Source organism: Ictidomys tridecemlineatus, chromosome 3, assembly GCF_052094955.1.
Source record: "Ictidomys tridecemlineatus isolate mIctTri1 chromosome 3, mIctTri1.hap1, whole genome shotgun sequence".
NCBI classification, from domain to species: domain Eukaryota; kingdom Metazoa; phylum Chordata; class Mammalia; order Rodentia; family Sciuridae; genus Ictidomys; species Ictidomys tridecemlineatus.
Genome location: NC_135479.1, coordinates 129,588,930 through 129,610,867, shown reverse-complemented (window position 1 = coordinate 129,610,867; position 21,938 = coordinate 129,588,930). Strand labels below are relative to the sequence as shown.

At 50.5% G+C, this 21,938-nt stretch overlaps 2 protein-coding genes across 7 annotated transcripts; one reads left to right on the top strand and one right to left on the bottom strand.

Annotated features, from left to right (window-relative positions):
• Positions 1 to 1,991: 1,991 nt before the first annotated feature.
• Polr2h (RNA polymerase II, I and III subunit H) lies at positions 1,992 to 12,447 on the bottom strand. 2 transcript variants are annotated; one of them, XM_021730338.3, is made up of 8 exons: positions 12,308 to 12,447; positions 11,572 to 11,626; positions 10,790 to 10,929; positions 8,319 to 8,426; positions 5,018 to 5,101; positions 4,833 to 4,926; positions 3,232 to 3,315; positions 1,992 to 2,361 (listed from the first exon to the last, which is right to left on the bottom strand). In XM_021730338.3, exons 5-8 carry the CDS (start codon positions 5,064 to 5,066, stop codon positions 2,244 to 2,246), a joined length of 345 nt encoding a protein of 114 aa, XP_021586013.1. In that variant the 5' UTR covers positions 5,067 to 5,101; positions 8,319 to 8,426; positions 10,790 to 10,929; positions 11,572 to 11,626; positions 12,308 to 12,447; the 3' UTR covers positions 1,992 to 2,243. The 2 variants fall into 2 exon arrangements, with proteins under 2 accessions (XP_021586013.1, XP_005331091.2); XM_005331034.5 differs by lacking the exons at positions 8,319 to 8,426; positions 10,790 to 10,929; positions 11,572 to 11,626; positions 12,308 to 12,447 and adding an exon at positions 6,034 to 6,702.
• Clcn2 (chloride voltage-gated channel 2) lies at positions 7,943 to 21,845 on the top strand. 5 transcript variants are annotated; one of them, XM_005331036.5, is made up of 24 exons: positions 7,946 to 8,225; positions 10,490 to 10,646; positions 10,805 to 10,936; positions 11,504 to 11,632; positions 11,719 to 11,852; positions 11,956 to 12,033; positions 12,111 to 12,189; positions 12,321 to 12,446; positions 12,534 to 12,618; positions 12,711 to 12,812; positions 13,574 to 13,658; positions 13,819 to 13,974; positions 14,291 to 14,360; positions 14,607 to 14,717; positions 15,013 to 15,226; positions 15,754 to 15,887; positions 16,127 to 16,299; positions 16,422 to 16,536; positions 16,743 to 16,816; positions 17,049 to 17,108; positions 17,225 to 17,263; positions 17,422 to 17,526; positions 21,295 to 21,381; positions 21,520 to 21,845. In XM_005331036.5, exons 1-24 carry the CDS (start codon positions 8,154 to 8,156, stop codon positions 21,712 to 21,714), a joined length of 2,712 nt encoding a protein of 903 aa, XP_005331093.1. In that variant the 5' UTR covers positions 7,946 to 8,153; the 3' UTR covers positions 21,715 to 21,845. The 5 variants fall into 5 exon arrangements, with proteins under 5 accessions (XP_077899929.1, XP_040126112.1, XP_077899928.1 ...); XM_040270178.2 differs by lacking the exon at positions 10,805 to 10,936 and having other exon boundaries at positions 7,945 to 8,225; XM_078043802.1 differs by lacking the exon at positions 12,711 to 12,812 and having other exon boundaries at positions 7,945 to 8,225.
• Positions 21,846 to 21,938: the final 93 nt, after the last annotated feature.

Here is a 21,938-nt window from a genome sequence, read left to right as displayed (position 1 = left end):
GTTCCAGGCATCTAATATTCGTATTTGACTTACTCTAGTGCAGGCAAAAAAGAAAGCTCATAATTTTCTCCAGTATGAATGAATTTGCACCTATTAAGAATCTACCCTAGCCAGGCACAGTGGTATACACTGTAATCCCAGCAGCTGGGAAGGCTGAGGCAGGCGGATAGCAAGTTCAAAGCCAGCCTCAGCAACTTAGTGAGGCCCTAAGCAACTTAACATAGATGCTGTCTCAAAATAAAATGTAAAAAAAAGGCTATTTATGTGGCTCAGTGGTTAAGCACACCCAGGTTCAATCTCCAGTATAAAAAATAAAAATAAAAAAATAAAAAGATAAATCTATCCTAGATTGTCCAGCATGTGTGACATCCTGGATTTGATCTCAGTACCATAAAAAGTAACTAATCTAACGTGGAGCAGCAGGTTTAGCACTTCATACATGCTTGGCATATTATGAAGCCCCTGAAGTCAACCCCCAGAACCAAAAGAAAAGACTTACAAATCACTCCTTCTGGCTGATTCCATCCCTTCTTCTCTCTCTCTCTCTCACTCTCTCTCTCACACACACACACACACACACACACACACACACACACACTTTAAAACCATAATGCTCTTATCCCCGTTTTACTTTACACTAGTTCTCTTTCTTTTGCTACCCCAGGACAGTTTATATCCTGATTCCCAGTAGTTAGGTTCTCTCTCTCTATCCTAAATCCATCCTTCTCCAACCCTTCAAGAGAATCTGACCCCATGGAAAGGTTCTAAGATTCCATAAAAATACTCCCCAACCCCTAAGGCATCTGCTACTTCCTTCCCCAAACCACCAATGGTAAAATAACAACAAAAAACCTTCTCTCCTCACTGCTGAGGTCATTCACTTCAACCCATTCCCCTAAATACTATTTCTAATGCCTCATGTAGAGACCTGAAAATGATGGGAAAGCAAGCACCCCAGGCATACCAGCAGGGGACCAGCTCCTATGGCAAAACCAAGATATCAAAAGACAATTGCTTAATACCCAATCTTTCTTAATTATTATCCTGAATTTCCAAGGGGAAAAGAGTCCCATATGCTTTCTCAGGTCCTCTAATGCCTGGTTGTAGAGCCAGTTCACAGGCTGGAGCCCTTGTCATCGCCACCATTTCCTTAACTTTTTTCTTCTTCCACTTATAAGTTAGTGAGTGCAGTCAGGCTGCTGTGTTGTCCTGGACACTGAACTGCCAACCTCTTGGTATTACTGTCCTGTCCACTGCACTGGTCTGTGTAGCAGCTCCCTGTTCAGTGTCACTCATAAGAACCATTACCACTTACCCTCCCTCCTGGGTCACCACTGGAACATGGAGCAGAGAACCAAGTCCACCTGCTTCTATAGCCAAGTCCTCTCTTCCTCCTCTCATTAGTCACACCCCAAGTCCATGTCAAAAAGTCTCCACCCAAAGCTTCCATTAAAAAAAGAACTTTTCCAGGCTATGCAAGTAACTCATTCAAATTAATGTGAACTGACTTCCTGGAGTCTGAGTGTTGGAAGGACATGAGCATGGCACCTTGCCAATTCAAAATTCTATGCCAAATGGGTGGTATCTTCTGGGCATGGGATATTACTCTCAGGAATCAAAGCACAACCTTCTCTCCAGATAGAAAATCACACTAGAGGATATATGCTACAATAGTCAGTCAGCCAGGAGATGGAGATGACCCTAAACCCAAAAACCAAAAGGCTGAGATTGGGACAGCCCTAGGTTGATACATGGTCATTTGGCTGTGGGACAGAAATATACTACAGACAAATTGGAAAAAACAATTTTAAAGAAAATGGAAATGGGGCTGGGGTTGTGGCCCAACAGTTGAGCACTTGCCTGACATGTGTGAAGCACTGGGTTCAATCCTCAGCACCACATAAAAATAAATGAACAAAATAAAGGTATTTGTTCATCTACAACTAAAAGAAAAACAATTTTTTAAAATGAAAATGTGTTAAAGAAGGGGGGGGAGTCTGAAAAAGTAAAGTTTAATTAAAAAGTCATATATACACAAAATAACTTCTGATTCACTTCAAGCTTTCCCATTGGGTCTTTCACAGGCAAGCCAGTTTCCCACTGAGTTCAGACTAGCTAAAGATGCACCAACAGTGGGCAGAAAACCAGTTCCTCCTTAACAGGTGAACAACAGCAACTTCTACTCAGGTTTGAACAATGTCCACAACCTGAGTGACCAAGAGCAGGCTGGCATCCTTCGAGGTTCAGAAGGCCAATTTCTTCATCAGCAGATAAACTCTGGAATCCACCTCAAATCCATGCAGGTTGTTGGCGTCACCCTGCAGCCTCATGAGCAGGCCCCCGTAGGACACATAGGCAGAGCTGAAATAGAAGGATCCCCATCCCATGAGTCTGAGCTCCATCCCAGCATAAAAAAAAAAAAAAAAAAGAAAGTGTTCTGTCATTAAGGAACCAAAAATTCATTCAAAGAAAAATGCACAGATACATGCAAAGCACTGTTGTTTATACTAGCAAAGGAGGAAAACACCAACATGCACAAAATTAGGGGAATGGCAAAATGAATTAAGATGAATCCAGAATGTTATACAGCCATTGAAAGTGTTTAGGAAAAGCTTTACACTAACACAGGGAATCATGGTGTACATATGTTAAACAAAAAGAGAAAAAAACAATAGAATAAACAACATGATCTCAAAGAAAAAAATAGACTTAAAAAAAAAAAAAAGACCATTCAAAAATGTTTATGTAAAAGGTTCCTCCTGGGTATAAAATTATAGGTAACTTTTCCCCCTTTACATTACTTCTCTGCTTCAAATAGCTTACAAAGAACACATATTGTTTTAATACAATTTTAAAGAAAAAAATAAGCAGGGAAACCAAAGAACCAGGGATTGGGTTACAAAGTAGCAAAGCACACACGCACAAATAAACAACAACAAAAAAGCCTAGCAGTTTAATCCTTAACGCTGCATGTTGTTCCTGGGGAAGCCACTCTTCTTGGCACTTCACACAGCAGGATTAAGTTTTGGAACCACTGGGCCTTGAGATCCTGACAAAGGGCAAAGTGGGCAGCCAATACTTCAGACTGGAAACTGTACCAGGAACAGCTACTACTTAAGTTCTAAGTTTGAGGCATTTGAGGAGAGGGGCCCAACACAGGAAGCAAGAGCATGGCCCAACTTCTTAGCCAGGGAGGAAGGAAAAGGATTCTCACCAGACTGCGGAACTTACAGGCGTGTTGCTGCTTCAGTAGACGTTTCATCCCCCTCAATCCTGTACACCTTCCCATACATTACATACTCAAACTGGTCAGCCCTGCAGAACAATAGTGACAAAGTTATTCTTCATAATAATTACAAACACTCCTTTTCAGCTGGGCACAGTGGCACACACCTGCAATCCCATGGCTCGGGAGGCTGAGGTAGGAGGATCTCAAGACAGCCACAACAACTTAGTGAGGCCCTAAGCAATTTAGCGAGAACCTGTCAAGACCCTGTCTCAAAATAAAACATAAAAAGGGGCTAGGGATGTGGCTCAGTGGTTAACATCCCTGAATTCAATCCTAGGTACCAAAAAAAAAAAAAAAAATCCTTTTAAAATGGTAATTAATAGCCAGGTATAATGGCTACACCTGTAGTCCTAGCTAACTGGGAGGCGGAGACAGGAGGATCACTTGAACCTCAGCAGCATGAGGCCAGCCTGGAGAACATAGTGAGACACCATCACAAAAACATTAAAAATAAGAATAAAATGGTAACTGGTAATTAAGTGCCAGCATTATAACAAGGGCCACCTTAGAAATATGATGTCATTTAGTCCTTCCCCACCATAATCCTTTGAGCCAAGTAAGACATCTCTATTTTACTGATGAGGAAACTAAGAATAAAAGAGATTAGGGTATTCAACAAATAAGTACTAAAGCTAAGAACTAAACTCAGTGGTGCTCCAATGCCTCTCTATCACACCAAACTCCTCCCACATAGCCTAGGTCATTCAATGGTAATTTCCTCCACCTTCAAAAAGCTACACCTCACAAGCATGATATCCATGGTATCATTGCTCTCAGTAAACACCTGGTTGTTTGAATTTTTTTTTTTTTTTGGTACTAGGTATTGAACCCAAGGGCGCTTAGCCACTGAGCCACATCCCCAAGCTTTTTTGCTTTTTTATTTTAAGACAGGGTCCCACTAAGTTACTTAGGGGCTCTCTAAGTTGCTGAGACTGGCTTTGAACATGTGATTCTCCTCCATCTGCCTCTCGAGCAGCTGAGATTATTGGCGTGAGCCACCACACCCAGATAGTTGTTTGAATTCTTTTTTTTCTTTTTTTAATATTTGGTTTTTAATTGTAGTTGAACACAATACCTTTATTTTTATTTATTTATTTTTATGTGGTGCTGAAGATGAAACCCAGGGCCTCCCACGTGCTAGGCAAATGCTCTTCACTGAGCCACAACTCCATCCCTGGTTGTTTGAATTCTTAAGTGCAGCAATTTCCTTAAGGTTACTCAGATTCTGATGACAATCATTTATTCCAGGGTCTAAATAAAGGTCTTTCTAAATCAGACACAATAGCACATACCTGTAATCCCAGCTACTCAGGGGAGCTGAGACGGAAGGTTTGCAAGTTTGAAACCAGCCTGGGCAACTCATCAAGATCCTGTCTCAAAATAAACTAAAAAAGGCTAGTGATGGAGCTCAGTGATAGAGTACTTGCCTACCAGGTATGAGGCCAAGGTCCAGTTCAACCCCCACTTGCAGAGATGGTCCTATACCACTTAGTCCTCAGGGCATATTTCAATATTTAAAGTGCTCCCTTCTCTACTCCCTCACCTGGAAGGCCTGTCATCTGTGGGGTTGTATTCACCATCATCCAGGGTACCATCTTCATACAAGGTACTAGCTATAACCAATCGGAACTTGTCACCTAGAAATAAAAATGCAATATCTGAGGATGAAGAATAGATGAAATTAAGAAGGGAAAAAAACTCTTGCTATTGTGTGTGTTCAATACTTACCCAAGTCTACAGGGTAAATTTGAATGTTTACATCTAAAATGAGGTCCATCTTGAAAGATTCACTCTCACAATGCAGTCGAGATACTGGGGAAAAATAAAGTAAGTGACAGGCATACTTTATCAAGCCCAGGGCAGAACATACAGATCCCAGTTTGGTGGTTAATTGCAAAAGAATTTTAATGTAACCTGGTATACATCCATTAACCTCTCCACTGCATTCAAGGAAGTGCAGGTTCAATCAGAACCTGTGCAAGAAGAAAAAGGGCAAAAACTATGGCAATAGAACAGAAACCCCAGAAAGAATCAAAGATCCTCTGGCAGCAAGTATCTAGGCTCTAGGCCCCCTGAATGATTGAGAACATGACTCTGGGCAAGTTATTACTTATCCAAAGATTTTCTCTTTCTGTGCTATACATTATGCTGAGAGGATTAACAGGATGTATAAGAACTTGATAAATATCTCAGTCTGTAGGCAAATAAAGTATCACCAAAGAGAAAAAATTGTCGATGGATTGCAGAATAAGGAGTTGTATGCCAAGCAATTAGCTCTAACTCAGAGAGGACTTCACAAACAGCTAAAGATTCTGGGGATAATATAAGAATACAAGTCAAATAACTCACTCTGTGGTCTTGGGTGGGTTACTTAACCTGTCAGAACAAAATGCAAAAAACACCTCCTACTTCATGGGGGCTTTTGCGAATGAACAAGCCAAAGTGTGTGAGAGGGGAGCACAGTATAATCTCTAACACAGAGAGTAGGTCGCGATTATAAAGATGCCCAGGAGTTTGTCAGCATCATGGCTGAAAGCCACCCAGGCAGCAGGCACTGCATGGGTGAAGCCAGGGAAAGCTCAGAGTCTCAAGTTTCTCATTCATAAAATGTTTCCTGAGGGACGTCGCTTCATCAGAATTTGTCGCTAGAGGCTGGCCACGTGAGCAGGATGGAGAAGGGGCCCAGGGGCGTGGAAATGAGACAGGCCTCTTCTTTTGTACCGCTCCTGCGTACCTTAACTTACCTCGGTCAAACTTTTTACCCTCCGGGTCAATGTCTTTCACATCGAAAATATCCTCAAACAGGATGCCCGCCATCGTGAGGGGGGCCAAGAGACCAGAGAAGTGCTGACCACACAGCCACGACTGGGGGTTCGCGCACCCCCTCGCGTGGAGAAAAGGAGACAGGAAAAGTGTTCAGGCTAAAGAGCTCCACCGGGGCAAAATGACGCATGCGCACCGACTTGCAGTAAAGCAGCCACTTCCGCCGAGTCCCTCTCGGGGCTTCTACACTTCCGCCCGGAAAGATTGCTGTGGAGAGGCTTGGACGTTGAGGGCGTGACTCTAAATTCAGGTGACACGCCCAGGGCGGAGACACAATAGGTCCCACCTCCGCGGAGGTGGCGCAGGTTCTCGTGCTCCGCTACAGCTCTACTGCGCCCTCTTCAGAGTCCGGGATCGAAGACTGGAATGCGTGGGGGCCTAACCCAGGCAAGGACCTTGATCCTTAGCCCAGAGAAGCCCGGCCCTAACCCTGCCCTGCTGGTCCGCAAGCCCGCCCGGGCACAGTCCGCACCGGGGGGCGGGTGGATCAGAACCCCGCCCCCAGAAAGCTGGCCCGGCAGGGCATAGTGCCCAGCCCCTCCAGCTGGCACTAAGGCCCCCGGGGCTGGCCCGGGCCGGCTCGGCCCAGCTGGACGTCACCCGACCGGGTCCGTTCGGTTTGGGAATTTGCCTTGATGTCACTATGGAGAAAAGAAAAGTCTGCACTGTCCCCTCCCCTGGTGCTGCACCCTCCCCATCACTGCCCTCTTCCCCTGGGTCCTGCTCTCCTCCCACCACCTCCCCTTCGGTCTGACATTAATCCCCTCACACTGCGCTCCCCAAAAGCATTGCCCCTTCAATTTTGGTACTGCCTTTCCCCCACCACTGCCCTCTCCTGCACACCTTGGATTGCCCCCCTATTGTAGAGAAGAGGTCTTCTCTCAAACTGCCTCTTCTTCCTGGTAGCTCCTCTCTCATACTGCCTCCTCACTGGGCACCAACCCTTCCCCTAGAGCACTGCCGCTGTCCCCCAAATGTCCCTCATCCTGGGACTGCGCCCTCCTACAAACTGTTTCTGGGGCCCGCGCTCTCCCGTGGCTCTAGCTCTAACAATGTCTATCCATCCTGTGCTCACTCCACCCTGTTCTATCCTTCCAAGGACCCCGATAGAGAATGCGGAGCCCCAGCAGGCCGTTCCCCCAACACGGCGAGACGTCAGCAGCTACTCGGGTTTCTGGTTGGGCCCTGCCAGGGAGAAGCGACCTCTGCTCCCCCACACCCGCCTCCCAGGAGTGGCCTCCCCAGCACCTACAACTCCCTTCCCTCAGGCCTCACCTCTTCCCGTACCCTCTCCACCTCCACCCCGGCACACCCTGCAGGCCTGGCAGCTCCAGGTGCACCTCCTTGAGGGAGCCCCGAGGAAAGAAAGAAGAAAGGGAGGGAATGAGGAAGGCGGCCTAGAATTCCCCTCTGACTCGCTCCCAGTTGCTTTTCACCCTGGATCGGGCAGAGGGGACTACCCGGACTCTCCTGAACCACCTGTTCCTCTCTAGGAGCAGAGAAGGGGCTGCTCCTAACGGATCGAGTCTCAGGAGCCCAATTTAGACGGTTTTGGAGCTCCAAGCCCCAAGCCCTACTGAACCCCAACGTCTCCAAGTCCTCCTGCCCCGCCCAGAGAGCTGTGGACCGGGCCCAGCCCCTCCACGTGCCGGCGGACCCGCCCTCGCCCCAGCCGTGGGCGCCCCAGTCAGTCCCCAGCCTCCAAGGGAGGGGGCGCGTGCTCTCACGCAAAGCGCCCCCTGCCGCCTCTTTCGAGCCTGAGAGGCGGCTCCATCGCAGACCCCAGGCGGGATGGGCCGGCCCCTCCGGATGGGCCGGCGGGCGGAGCGGCGCAGAGGGCACCGCCCTCGGCCCGCCCGCCGAGGAGGGGACGCGAGCGGGAGGCTGCGCCTGCGGCGCCCGCCCGGGACCCGCCACACTCTGCACTCGGCCGCTCGGGCTGCGGGGTCCGGACGGGTGCCTGCTCGGGCTTTGCGGGCTGAGAGCAGAGAACAGGCCGGAGCCCGAGCGGCAGAGGGAAGCCAGAGGGCAGTACACGGAGATGGCGGCCTCGGCGGCCGTGGCGGCCGAGGAGGGGATGGAGCCGAGAGCGCTGCAGTACGAGCAGACCCTGGTAAGTGAAGCCGAGCTGAGCTCGAAGGGTTGCACTTCGGCACAGCTGTTACAGATCACCCTAGGAAGCGCAAGGGTTGGGGGCCTACCCTACCTCCGTCTCAGTCCTCTGAGCTGGGGAAACTGAGGCTGAGGAGTCCGAGAGGCTGCAGCACCAAAAGGTTGGAAAGCTGCTTGCTGGCTTCTGGCTGAGCCTGGGGGCCTGCAGAGGACAATGACACCAAGTGTTTATCTGCGGTGTGCTTCCCTTTACCCCCACTCCAACACACTCGTTTTCTTTGCCCCTTTCCTCGCCGTTTGAGCCCAAGTCTCAGCGCGCTAATACCCCTCCCCAGTACCATCCACACCCTTGAACTTTATCCACACCCCTTCTGTCTCCACCATCCACGACACTCCCTGTGTCCCTACAATGTACATGAATGAAATTCTGCTAAGCATAGAATCTAGAGTGTGTAGACAGGTGATCAGACTCAAACCTCTGCCTTTGTGGGCTCAAAACCAGCATTGGCAGGAATCTCTCAGTCGATCCTGGCTAGGGGAAATGGCCTGCCACCCTGGAGGATAGGAGCTTTAGGAAGGATGGGTGAAGCAGATATGGGTGTGGGAATTGGGACCTCTGTTCATACTGTCCCTAGGTATGCAGCCCCCACCCAACCCTGGGTGTTCCTTGACCTCATTTTCTAATGAGGAGGGGTCCTGGGTTCCCAGCTGATTCAACCTTTACTTAGTATTTGAGAAGCCATTTGACCCTTTTTATATCACTTGTGGAAGACCTAAGCCCTAAGTAAAGGAATGGCCCATGGCTCCTTTTTATCAGCTTGGGCTGGAATTTGCCCAGGAGGGTGGCAGGGAGGTAACCTCTCCAGGTGAAGAGGGCCTGGGCTGTAACTGAGTCTGGGAGGTGCCCAATTACAAAAGAGAGAGAGGGAAAGGGAGACTGGATGAAACAGGATGACCAGGGGAGGTGGTAGGTATGGGAGCAGAGCAAAGGGAGCAGAACAAGCCCTTGGGACAGGGTGAGAGATATCTGTAGTCTGCAGAGGCCAAAGAGGGGGCACTGATCATGGAGCCAGGCACCTGACCTCCCAAATGGTGTCTCTGCTGCACCAGCCACATCTCCATCTCCTTCCCTTGTGTCTCTATCTCAGGAATGAGCTCTCAGGGTCAAGCTCTCTCCCGGCACTCTCTGCTCCAGCCTCTCCCCCTTGTCCTTCCTACCCTTTTGTCTGTCTCTCACCTCCCCCCTCCTACACTGTATCTCTATATTCTACCCTCTTTTCCTCCTCCCTGCTTCTTTCCCCCCTCATCTCTCCTGTGTTTTCTCTGGCCTCTCTCTAGTTCTCCTCTCTGAGCTTCTCCCTTTTCTCACTATCTCTCACTCTCTGTGTCTCTATCTGTCCCTCCCTCTCCCCCCTCCAACCCCAGCCCCAACAGGAGCCCTTTGTGTCCTGAAGCTCTGCGGGTGGCAGCCGGAATCTACTCCTCCCCACCCCCCAACACACGCCCAGCTTGGCAGGTCTAGCCATAGCTCGGCTACTCTCCCGTCCCATCACCCAGCATCCACAGTCACAGCTTTGCCATCCGCAGCCTCTGCTGTCCCCGACCTGCTACTGGACTCTGGGCAGCTCTAGAGTGGGGCTGAGGCCACCAAGCACTCTCCACCCTCCTGGAGAAGCTTTCCATTCCCAGCTGGGCGGGTTGGCTAGTCAGGGGGGTGGGGTGGAGAATGGGGACAAGGGGATTAGGGTGGGTGGGAGGGGTGCAGCTGATTTGGTAACAGGCCAGAGGCCCAGCAGGAACGTGATAAGGATTGGGGCCGCGCCTGCTTCTAGGCCCTACTCAGCTGCCCTCAGCTCCGCCAGGCTCTTATTGTTGCCCATATGCCCTTGACCATCCCTTATTCTCTGACCTTCCTCCCACTTTCAGACTGTGCCTTAGGCTTTTCCATCTTTTCCCTCTTCTGGAGCCTTCCCTCCCACTCCTCTTCAGTGCTCCCACCTCTGGCCTGTGAGAAGAGGACCAATTATTCTGCCACCCCCAGATCTGTGTCCCTGTACCTTAGCTGTCCCTGTCACTGTAGCCAGGGCAGCCCCCACACTCAGCAATGTACATTGTTCCCACACACCAAGCCAGAGTGGGAACTGTGGGTTCAAGGGGGGTATACAATATGGAGGCTGGGATAAGGGGAGTCAAGGCCCCAGGCACCCTCCCTGTATCCCCACTGAGCCCATGCACACTAATGCCCCATCTTCCCCATTGCTCCAGATGTATGGCCGGTATACTCAGGAACTCGGGGCCTTTGCCAAAGAGGAAGCTGCTCGGATTCGCCTGGGAGGCCCTGAGCCCTGGAAGGGGCCCCCGTCCCCTCGGGCTCCCCCAGAGCTCTTGGAATATGGACAGAGCCGATGTGCCAGATGCCGCAGTGAGACCTGGGTTGGGGCAGGGGACCTGGAGGGGTTGTGATGTGCTGAGGGGGAAGAAGCCATTGGAGCTACCAGTGGAGGAAGGGGAGAAGCAGTAACCAGGATAGGAGTACTTTGGTGCCAGACTCCCTGCTGATCTTACCTTCCCTGCTCCCAGTCTGTTCAGTACGCTGCCACAAGTTCCTAGTATCCAGGGTTGGTGAAGACTGGATCTTCCTGGTCCTCCTGGGGCTCCTCATGGCACTGGTCAGCTGGGCCATGGATTATGCCATTGCTGTTTGTCTACAGGGTGAGAGCAAAGGCTGGCAGTGGGAGGACTGGGGAAAACCAACCTACTTCCAATGTGCAAAAGTTGTTGAGGCTTCTTGGCCACTGATCACTTTCTCCATACTTTCTAACTGCCTTCCGGCACAAATACTGCCACTCCCATAGGTCATAACTTCACGGTGGTTTTTTGTTGTTGTTTTGATTTGGTTTGGTTTGGTATAGGGGATTGAACCCAGGGCACTTAACCACTGAGCCACTTCTCCAGCCCTTTTTTTAAATACTTTATTTAGAGACAGGGTCTCATTAAGTTGCTGAGGCTGACTTTGAACTTGCAACTCTCCTGCCTCAGCCTTCTAAGCCACTGGGATTATAGGTGTGCACCACCACACCCGGCAAACTTCTTGCCTCTTTCCAACTGACCCTTTTACCTATAGTGGGCTTTGTCCTAGTATATGCCCTAGGACCCCTTTCCTTCCATCTGTGCCCAGGCTCTGTGCAGTATTCCCTGGGAAAACATCATATTAGTGTGTCCCAGTGGCCAGGAGCAGGTGTGTGCATTGGGGTCCAGCAGCATGTCCTCTTTCCACAGCCCAGCAGTGGATGTCTCGGGGCTTAAACACCAGCATCTTACTCCAGTACCTGGCCTGGGTTACCTACCCTGTTGTTCTCATCACTTTCTCAGCCGGATTCACACAGATCCTGGCCCCTCAGGCTGTTGGTATGATAGGAGAGAGGAGAGGGCAGAGGTCAGGCCTCCTGAAGTGTGAACATCAAGTGACTTTTATGGGCATGAATCCCCTCCAGGGTCTGGCATCCCCGAGATGAAGACCATCTTGCGGGGAGTGGTGCTGAAAGAATACCTCACTCTCAAGACCTTTGTGGCTAAGGTCATTGGGCTGACCTGTGCCTTGGGCAGTGGAATGCCCCTTGGCAAAGAGGTAATTGCAGGTTGGGGAATGGAGTCCTTCCCAGTGGAGGAAGAGACCAGGCCAAGATCAGGGCAGGGCCCCTCCCCACTCATCACAGGCCCTCACCCTGCAGGGCCCTTTTGTGCATATTGCGAGCATGTGTGCTGCCCTTCTCAGCAAGTTCCTTTCTCTCTTTGGGGGTATCTATGAGGTAAGGGGATCCCTGGGGAAAAGGGGGTGGGTAGGTGCTGAGCCCAGGCTAATGCCCCCTTGCACCACTCTTGCCAGAATGAATCTCGGAACACGGAGATGCTGGCTGCAGCCTGTGCTGTGGGTGTGGGCTGCTGCTTTGCAGCACCTATTGGAGGTAGGTAGGACTCTTCCATGAGCACAGCAACCCAACCCTGCCTTGGCCTCTCCTCCTCTGCCCCTCTCCTCTGGGTCTGAGTCCTTAGACCACACCCAGCCCCAAGTAATGCTCTCGCCTTCCCCTGGCAGGTGTCCTGTTCAGTATCGAGGTCACCTCCACCTTCTTCGCTGTGCGAAACTACTGGCGGGGCTTTTTTGCTGCAACCTTCAGTGCCTTCATCTTCCGGGTCTTGGCAGTCTGGAACCGTGATGAAGGTGAGCGGCACCTGGGGGATGAGGGAGCCCAAGATGATTTAGGTGGGGATCCCTGAAGCTAGACCTGCCTCCCTGCTACTCCTTCAGAGACCATTACTGCTCTCTTCAAAACCCGGTTCCGGCTCGACTTTCCCTTTGACCTGCAGGAGTTGCCAGCCTTTGCTGTCATTGGGTAAGGAACTGAGGGGTGGGAGGTGGGGGCGGACAGGAGGGAGGCTTCCACAAGAAGACCCTCTTCAATACTAGTGCTTCTTCCCTCTCCAGCATTGCTAGTGGCTTTGGGGGAGCCCTCTTTGTCTACCTGAACCGGAAGATTGTCCAGGTGATGCGGAAGCAAAAAACCATCAATCGCTTCCTCATGAGGAAGTGAGTTGACCATAGACTTCTCCAGGAAGCTTTGGGTTGTATGAGGGCCGGATGGGGCAGGGGGACAGTGAGGAATGAGAGAGTGGCCTAGGCACTGCACTGAGAAATGAACCAATGGTGTTTCCAGGCTGACTAAACATTCTGACGTTTATATGAATTACTGGAAAGTTGAATTTTAGTAGTGACAAAGGATATTTGGGATCCAAGACTGAAGCTTTCTTTCGTCCTGTGGCCTGGCCTAGATGGCAATGTTCCCTGGAGAGTGTTTGTTTGCCTTGGTTTACCCCCTTTGACCCGGGGGAATGGATGAGATTTTTTATCTCTGGAACACAGCTCTCAGTTGTGACCCTGATGATTAGGAGTGGAGAGGCCTGAGAAGTGACTTTTGTTGAAATTATGTCCTTAAGGGAGAGGGCAGCCAACTGAACCTGCTCCCTACAGCACCTTTGGTCCACTTCATGAGTGACCCCAGCTTCCTCTACACTAACCTTCACCCTAAGTCACCACAGAGACAGAAACAGAAATGTCTGTATACCTTCACACAATGTGCCCTTCAGTTGGGCCTTCTGCGGGTGGAGGGCAGAGTCACCGCTCAGAGGTGTCCAAAAAAGCATTAGGGATGGATTTTCTGCTGCTGCTACTCATAAGAGCCAAGACTCTGCTCTGACCTCAGCCCTGAGGTATGTGAGGGCACTCAGCTCATTGCCGTCCATAGGAGGTCACACTCCCCATGCCTGATGCTGTGAAACCTATATCTCTAGACGCCTGCTCTTCCCGGCTCTGGTGACCCTGCTCATCTCCACTCTGACCTTCCCACCTGGCTTTGGGCAGTTCATGGCTGGACAGGTAACCCCAGGCAAAACTGACACGTGCACTCCTCCCTCAGACACATTACTTCTAAAGTAACAGCCCAGCATGACTCTGGGATCCCTGTTCTTGTGGGTTCCTTTGGCTCTTTCCCAGCAGCTTGTCTGTTCCCTAGCCTGAGGCACCCTGTTTACCTTAGCTTTCACAGAAGGAGACATTGGTCACCTTGTTTGACAACCGGACATGGGTCCGCCAGGGCCTAGTAGAAGAGCTAGAGCCATCCAGCACCTCACAGGCCTGGAGCCCACCCCGTGCCAACGTCTTCCTCACCCTGGTCATCTTCATTCTGATGAAGGTGGGGCTTCCTACATATATATCGCTAATGTTACATAGGCTTACCGGGTGCCGCATAGCAACCCTATAAGAAAAGTGCTCTTGTCCCTGTTTTAAAGACACGGAGTTGAAACACAAAGAGGTTAAGTAATTGGCCCACAGTCACACAGTTATTCGATGTGTAAGGATTTGAACCCAAGCTATCTGGTTCCAGACTCCTTTCCCTTCCTTTCACCTCCTGGGATTCTGGGATACCTGGGGAGATTATTCCCGCTGATAAGCAAGACAGGCTTCGCTGGGGGGCACCTCTGCTTGTTTGAACCGCCTCTTGTCTGCAGTTCTGGATGTCTGCACTGGCCACAACCATCCCTGTGCCTTGTGGGGCCTTCATGCCTGTCTTTGTCATCGGTGAGTTTGCAACTGCCTGTCCTCCAGCCCTGCACCCTCCCTATACTCTGGCAATCCCTGGCCATCCCCTCTCTGCCCAAGAGTGGGTTTTAGTCCAGCCCCTTGCCCAGACCCCTAACCCTGCAGGGCTGCCCCCTGCACTGAATGACCCACCGGCCCCTCCCCCACCCTCTGACCCTTTCTCTTCCTAGTGCCCCTGCCCTCCCCCTCCACTACCTTTTTCTCTTCCCACCCCCCTCCCTGAAGGAGCAGCATTTGGACGTCTGGTGGGTGAAAGCATGGCTGCCTGGTTCCCAGATGGGATTCACACAGACAGCAGTACCTACCGGATTGTGCCTGGGGGCTATGCAGTGGTTGGTGAGTGCTCTAGGTCTCTTGCTTTGCAGTGCTGGAGATCAAACCCAGGGTCTTGCATGCTAGGCAAACACGCCCCCAGCAGTGTAACCCCTGACCCTCACTGTCTGCGTCTGCCTTGGAAGACCACTGCCCCAGCCACAGAGTCTGAGTCTCTGGTGCCCCCTGCTGGCAGATGCAGAGGTCCAGTCCTAAGGACTATTTGGGACAGCCCTGAGGGACCACCATAGGCCCTGCCCAGGGAAGGGAGGGTCTTCTGGGGCCTGGGCATCCTGAGACTAAGAATGGCTCTCCCCAGGGGCGGCTGCACTGGCAGGAGCAGTGACACACACAGTATCCACAGCCGTGATTGTATTCGAGCTCACGGGCCAGATCGCCCATATCCTGCCTGTCATGATTGCCGTCATCCTAGCCAATGCTGTTGCCCAGAGCCTACAGCCCTCACTCTATGACAGCATCATCAGGATCAAGAAACTGCCCTACCTGCCTGAGCTGGGCTGGGGCCGCCACCAGTATGGAGGACAGGGTGCAAAGGGTGTGGGTGAGGGGCAGAAGGCTTCCTAGGAGCCCTCTCACCCACCTCCAGCAAGGCCTTAAGCTGGGGGACTGGCCACCTTGCTCTTTCCCTCCCTTCAGGCTGCCTTCTCCCTGGGGTTCCCTGTAGGTGGCCCCAACTGACCAAAAAGAAGGGTGAGGCCAGGCACAGTGGCACACATCTATAATCCCAGTGACTCAGGAGGCTGAGAGAGGAAAATCACAAGTTCAAGACCAGCCTCAGCAGCTTAGCAAGGCTTTAAGCAACTTAGTGACCCCTGTCTCAAAAAGTAAAAGGGGCTGGGGATGTAGCTCAGTGGTAGAGTGCCCCTGGGTTAAATCCCCAGTACAGAAAATAGTGGTGGGTAGGTACACTTCTGGACACTTGAGCCTTTGTCCCTTGTCCTCTGGGGCTCTGGGGCCTTCCCTGTGACACTGGGGTGGTAGTGCTCTGGGCTATTCTCCTTATGCTGATGACAAACTAAATACCCCACTCTGCCCCTAGGCAGTACCGGGTGCGAGTGGAGGACATCATGGTGCGGGATGTTCCCCACGTGGCCCTCAGCTGCACCTTCCGGGATCTGCGGTTGGCACTGCACAGGACCAAGGGTCGCATGTTGGCCCTAGTGGAGTCCCCTGGTGAGGCTAGGAGGGTTCCCAGGTGCTGTGAGCACCTCCCAGGGTTGTAGCTCAGGAAGGGGCAGGGGGCTCAGAACTAGTCTCCTTGGTTCCAAAAGGAATGGATTAGCACTTGCCAGGCAGGGGTTTCCCTGTGGTGTGCAGCCTATATCCAAGGCCCCACTCTGGGTGTGAGAAAAGGTCCAAGGGGTGGGAGGGTCACCCCCCAGCAACTGAGTTTTCCCACTTGCTCTATCCAGAGTCCATGATCCTGCTGGGGTCCATTGAGCGCTCACAGGTGGGGGCCCTACTGGCAGCTCAACTGAGCCCCACCCGCCGGCGACAGTACATGCAGGAGCATAGAAAGGCCCAGACATCTCCACCCTCTGATCAGGAGAGTCCTCCTAGCCCAGGGACATCTGTCCGCTTCCAGGTGAGGGGAAAAGCCCCACAGCCACACACACTTCCAAAGTATTGTTGTATAGATGGATGGGGAAGGTGATTTAGAGGGTGGTCTGCAGCCACAGCCTCTCCAGCCCTTTCCTGCCTGTGCAGGTGAACACAGACAACTCAGGCTTCCCTGCCTCCCGTGGGGAGACTCACAAGCCCCTGAAGCCTGCTTTAAAGAGGGGACCCAGCAATGCCACCAACCTCAGGGAGAGTCCTACAGGTGAGCTCATCTCTCCTCCATCCCATACACAGCCTGAGCCAGGCCACTGAGATCCATAGGATTCCTGCTCACCCTATCATCTAAAAGAGACCCCCCAGATGGGCCAGGGGTAGAAATGAGAGACCTCTCTCTTGGTTTCTCCACCTCTTCTGGTCCTCTTCCCCCAAGATGACATTTCCCCTGGGGCCTTGTGTTTGGGAACACAGGCAATGTGGAGTCAGCAGGCATTGCCCTCAGGAGCCTTTTCTGTGGCAGTCCACCTCCTGAGGCAGCTTCAGAGGTGAGTGGTTGGAGCCGCCCCTCCTGGTTTACTTTATCCCCAGTTCCCTCTAAGGCTGAGACCCCCCCTCCATTAACCAGTCAGTGCCTGCCCCATTCTACCTGCCCTCTGCCCTCCCAGCTGTCAGCTCTGGTCCTGCAGGGTGCCCTTCCCACTGAGCTCTACCACACCCTTCACCTCCCCTCTCCCTATAACCTTAACACTTTTCCTCTCTGGTTTGGCTCTGACAAAGTTGGAGAAGCCAGAATCCTGTGACAAGCGCAAGCTGAAGCGGGTCCGAATCTCCCTGGCGGTATGTTCAGCCTCTCTTCCTGCAGCTCAGGAGCACTGGGCAGGGAGGTTTGAAAGTCTTGGCTGGGTAAACCTCCCAGAGCTGGAGTTCCACTCACCTCCCTCCCTCCTTTCTAGAGTGACTCGGATCTGGAAGGCGAGATGAGCCCTGAGGAGGTAAGGCGCCACTGGACTCTGGACCCTGTTTCTTCCTGGGTGTGTTCGGTCTTTCCAATGGGAAAGACCATGGGGTAGAATTAAGGGCAAGTCAACCTTTAGGAAGGTGAGAGCAGCTTTTGACACCTTCTCTCTAACCTTCAGTCTCTTCCTCTCAGATTCTGGAGTGGGAAGAACAACAACTAGATGAACCTGTCAACTTCAGTGACTGCAAAATTGATCCTGCCCCCTTCCAACTGGTGGAGCGCACCTCTTTGCACAAGGTAGGGCCAGTGGCCTGGTGTGGAACAGGATAGGGATCTGGGTCTGCCCGCACCACCACCCGCCCCACACACATCAACAAGTTTAGAGTCAGGCCAGTGGGAAAGGAAGGAGGCCAGAGAGTAGACGCTGTTGAGATGTTTTTCAGATGTTACTGTGGGCAATGGAAGGCTGGAAGCCAAGGCCCCTTAGCCTTGCCCTGCTCCATAGTGGAGCCAGGCATCATTTTTCCTCTGCTTAGCCTCACCCCCAGGAACATTGGAGCAAAGCAGCAAAAAAAACAGAGCTTGAGCTGGTTGTAAGCCAAAAGGCCAGGCCAGGGTCAGAGCTAGGCAGGAGGCTGCCAGAGCCCAACAAGGCTGATACACCCACACTAAAAAGATCGGGTGAGAAACAGGCAGGATAAGAAAATCTAATAAACAAGCTAACAAATAGCCAAGTAGGGGTGGAGAGACTGCAGAAAAGAAATAAACAAAGATGAGAAACACTCAGTGGGGGGTTTGGAATGTCAGACCCCAGAAAGTCTGGTTTAATATGGGCCAAAGAAAAACTGGTAGAGACCCAGGAAAATAGCTCAGCAGAAAGTCAACACCGCTGCAGAAATGGGGAGATTCAGTACAGATAGGTGAGTAGGGGGTGAGGCAGACACCTGAGGAAGGTGGGGGCCTTCTGGGGAGTATGGCTTCAGGGCTCCCAAGAGGTAGCTGGTGCCAATGGGCACCTACAGGCTTCCAAGTGAAGGCAGGGAGTGCAGGCACACCCCACAAAAGCTAAATCTTTGACAGACTTAATGTACAAACCTCTGTTGGAAGATGTGGGTTGAGGGGACAGGCTTCAGGTAAAACTCCCAAGGCCCAATGCTTGGGTGGGTGGCTGGCTTAGGCACAAGAGTCAGCGTTGCATGCTGCAAGCAGAGGTGGAGGCAGGAAGGACAGGGGACAAAAGAGAAACAAAAAAGCAAACAGCAATAAAGGAACTTGCCAGCATTTAGATAAAGACCTCAGATTAAAGTGAATGGGGAATTGCAATACAGTTGCAAAAAAAAAAAAAAGGAGATAGGCCTGAAGATAATATATTAGGCTTTTATTTAAAGCCTTTGTCCCTAAGACTGCTAAAGCTTTTCCACAATGATTAATCATCTTAATCTTCAGACATCCACAATGATGATATTTTTGAGTGTTGCTATATGCTAGACATTGTGCTAAGGTCGTCACATGTGTAATCTAATCCTCACAACCACACTATAAGATAGATATTGTGATATTCCAGTTTTTATAGAACAAATTGAGATTCTGGGAGGTAAGCAAGTTTTTCAAGGTCACACAGTTAGGAGTGGAACTAGAACCTGGAATACAAGATGGTGTGACTCAAAAAGCCTGTGGCTGGGCTGGGGTTGTGGCCCAGCAGTAGTGAACTTGCCTAGCATGTGTGAGGCACTGGGTTTGATTCTCAGCACTGTATTAAATAGATGAATAAAATAAGGTCCATCAATGACAACTGAAAAAATATTTTCAAAAATAAAAATAAAAGGCCTATCATCTAAGCCATTCTAGTACATAGGAAAACTGAGGCCCATGACGAGGAGCTCATTGCCAGAGTCAGTTTAGCAGAGTCAGGCCAGAACTCAGAGCTCTTGGTCCTGCTCCCAGGATTCTTTCAGAAGACCACATTGTCTCTTCCTGTCAGTTCACTATTCTCAAGCCCAAGAAAGTGGACCCTCCAATGGGCTCCCTGATGTCTAATTAAATTAAAAGGGACAAAGCAGATGTTTGTTACAAACGTAAAAATCAGAGGAAGAAAAGCCTTTAAAAGGAACCAATCAACAAAAATACAAAGAACTAGATGATAAGGACATAAAAGATTAGAATTCAAAATGTCTCTGCAGGCCCGAGGAATCAGTAAGTAGTAGCCCAGTCAAGTTGAGAAGGAAACATTCCAAGAGGAGAGAGAATACTTTGGAGACTGTTCAAGAACCTGTGTTGTTGATCATGTGCCATCCAGGTACCTCATTCACTCAGGGGTCACCTACAGAGAAACAGCGGGAGTTGTGAGAGCCAGATCAGTGCTCACTGCCACGTGTGAGTTAGCTGTGCAACTGTGGCAAATTTCTTAGCTTCTCTGCGCTTCACTTCACTTATCTATAAAGTGGGGGACCTGCCTCATTTGGCTTTCTGAAGATTAAAGGAGGTAAGACCCTGGAAGCACTTAAAACAATGCTTCACACAGAGAATTTAAAATGTGTTAGGAATTACTACTGCTACTTATACTGAAGAATGAACAGTGGGAGATTCTTAAAGATGGTACAATGAGAGAAGGTCTGAAGTGTGGAAGAAATGAATATTTTCAGAAAAGAGCCAAGTGATTATGTGAGTCTGGAGGCTGAAATGCACCATGGAATCGGCCAGTAAGACAAGCTGGGGATGGCTTGGGAAGGATCTCATGGACCATTCTAGGAAGCTAGGCACTGAGCAAGTCTAAGAAAACAGGGCAGCAGAGCCAAGCCAGAGAGAAAACCCATTCTACAATTGTGGCCCGAGTCCTGGTGAAGATAGTGAGGCTAATAGCTGGGGAGAATAGCGAGGATGTTTAGGAAATAGATTGGTGAGGCTTGGTCATTGCCACAGACAAGTGATTTACAAACCTAAAAAGCACATTGTCTGCCAGAGCCCACTCTGATTAGGAAAATCCAAGGGAACTATTTAATAGGCTTCTTGGGAGAAGATGAGAGGGATTATTTGACCATAAGACGACAAGGCTAAGGGATTATTTAAACAAGAAACCCTATAATAAAGATGTTTCCCACTGGAGTCATACAAGGAAATTAAGGCTGACTTGTAGCATGTAGGATTCAAGTTAGATATAAGGAAGGACTTGCTAACAACATGACAATTTTGTAGGTACTTAAGGGACACAGAAGAGCTTTTTCCAAAACTGAACTTCTTGCCTCTTTTTATAAATACTGTCATGCCTTAGATGGAAAAAGGAAAGTTCTAGAAATCCCTTTCTATAGAATTTCAGGGTATAAGAAAACAATTAAAAGGTGTTAAGACAATTTAAGTGAGTTCTAAGTAATTGGTACTCAAGAAGCAGGGTTATTACTGCCCATCTTGAATCAACCATTAAGCCAAGAGGCTTACAATTAAACTCAGAACAGTGAGATAATTGATAGGCCAAAATTCCAGGAACTGCTGAGTCAGGAGAGCTGTTTTCAAGACATTTGGCCCAAGAAAATCCACTTACAGCACAAGGGGGACTGAATGACAATTTCTGAATTCTTTTTTATGGTCCTAGGGATTGAACCCAGAGGCACTCAGCCTCTGAGCCACATCCCCATCCCCTTTTCGTATTTTATTTAGAGATAGGGTCTTGCTGGGTTGCTTAAGGCCTAAGTTGCTGAGGCTGGCTTTGAACTCACGATCCTCTTGCCTCACTCTCCCAAGATGCTGGGATTACAGTCGAGTGCCACCACACTCAGCCCAATTTCTGAATTATTGGGGATCACATTTGAAAACTTGGGAGAAGGCCCAAAGCAAAACAAACATAGGGACATGAGGGTGACCCCATCAATTACAATGATATAAGGGATTTCAGCCATTGTTTCTGAAGCCTACAGGCACAGAAACATTCTATTTTCCTTCCAGTAGACCTGTCCCCTTCCTCCTATTACCTGGGATACCCCCCACAGACCCTGTCCTGGGTCCCTTTGGCCTGTGATTTCAGAACTGCCCCTTTCAACATCAAATCCAATGTGTTTTCTCTCCACCCTGCAGACTCACACCATCTTCTCACTACTGGGAGTGGACCATGCTTATGTTACCAGTATTGGCAGACTCATTGGAATTGTTACCCTAAAGGAGGTGAGATAGTAGTAACCAACAAAGCCACATCCCCTTCCAATGACATGGAAGCTTATGTTTACTTCCCTAGAGGAGTGCTGGGGAGGGGCCTGAGCAGAAAGCTCCAAGTCCAGACAGCTGACAACTCTCATTTTCCAGCTTCGGAAGGCCATCGAGGGCTCTGTCACAGCACAGGGTGTGAAAGTCCGACCACCCCTTGCCAGCTTCCGAGACAGTGCCACCAGCAGCAGTGACACAGAGACCACTGAGGTGCATGCACTCTGGGGGCCCCGCTCCCGCCACGGCCTTCCCCGGGAAGGCAGCCCTTCTGACAGCGACGACAAGTGCCAGTGAACCCTTCAGTGGGTGGCCCAGGATGGTAGTAGCCATATCCCTTCTGCCTTGGGAAAGCAGGAGGCAGCTGGAGCTCCAGTCCCCTATCCAGACCTGGGATGCTAGCTTCTCCCAGTCTATCCTACCTAGCACCCACCTGCAGGAAGATTTCCAAGTGCAGGAAGATTGGCACCACCCTGGCAGGATGGGTCACTTGACCCCTGCTCCCCTTTGAAGGGAAAAAA

Excerpts from the sequence above, each read along its gene's own strand:
- Polr2h (XM_005331034.5), bottom strand. The coding sequence starts at position 6,106 with ATGGCGGGCATCCTGTTTGAGGATATTTTCGATGTGAAAGACATTGAC. Across the intron at positions 4,927-5,017 it reads AATTTACCCTGTAGACTTGG|GTGACAAGTTCCGATTGGTT; the intron begins GTAAGTATTGAA and ends TTTTATTTCTAG. Across the intron at positions 3,316-4,832 it reads ACAGATGACAGGCCTTCCAG|GGCTGACCAGTTTGAGTATG; the intron begins GTGAGGGAGTAG and ends ATTGTTCTGCAG.
- Clcn2 (XM_005331036.5), top strand. The coding sequence starts at position 8,154 with ATGGCGGCCTCGGCGGCCGTGGCGGCCGAGGAGGGGATGGAGCCGAGA. Across the intron at positions 12,034-12,110 it reads TCTTTGGGGGTATCTATGAG|AATGAATCTCGGAACACGGA; the intron begins GTAAGGGGATCC and ends CACTCTTGCCAG. Across the intron at positions 16,817-17,048 it reads CTCCTGAGGCAGCTTCAGAG|TTGGAGAAGCCAGAATCCTG; the intron begins GTGAGTGGTTGG and ends GCTCTGACAAAG.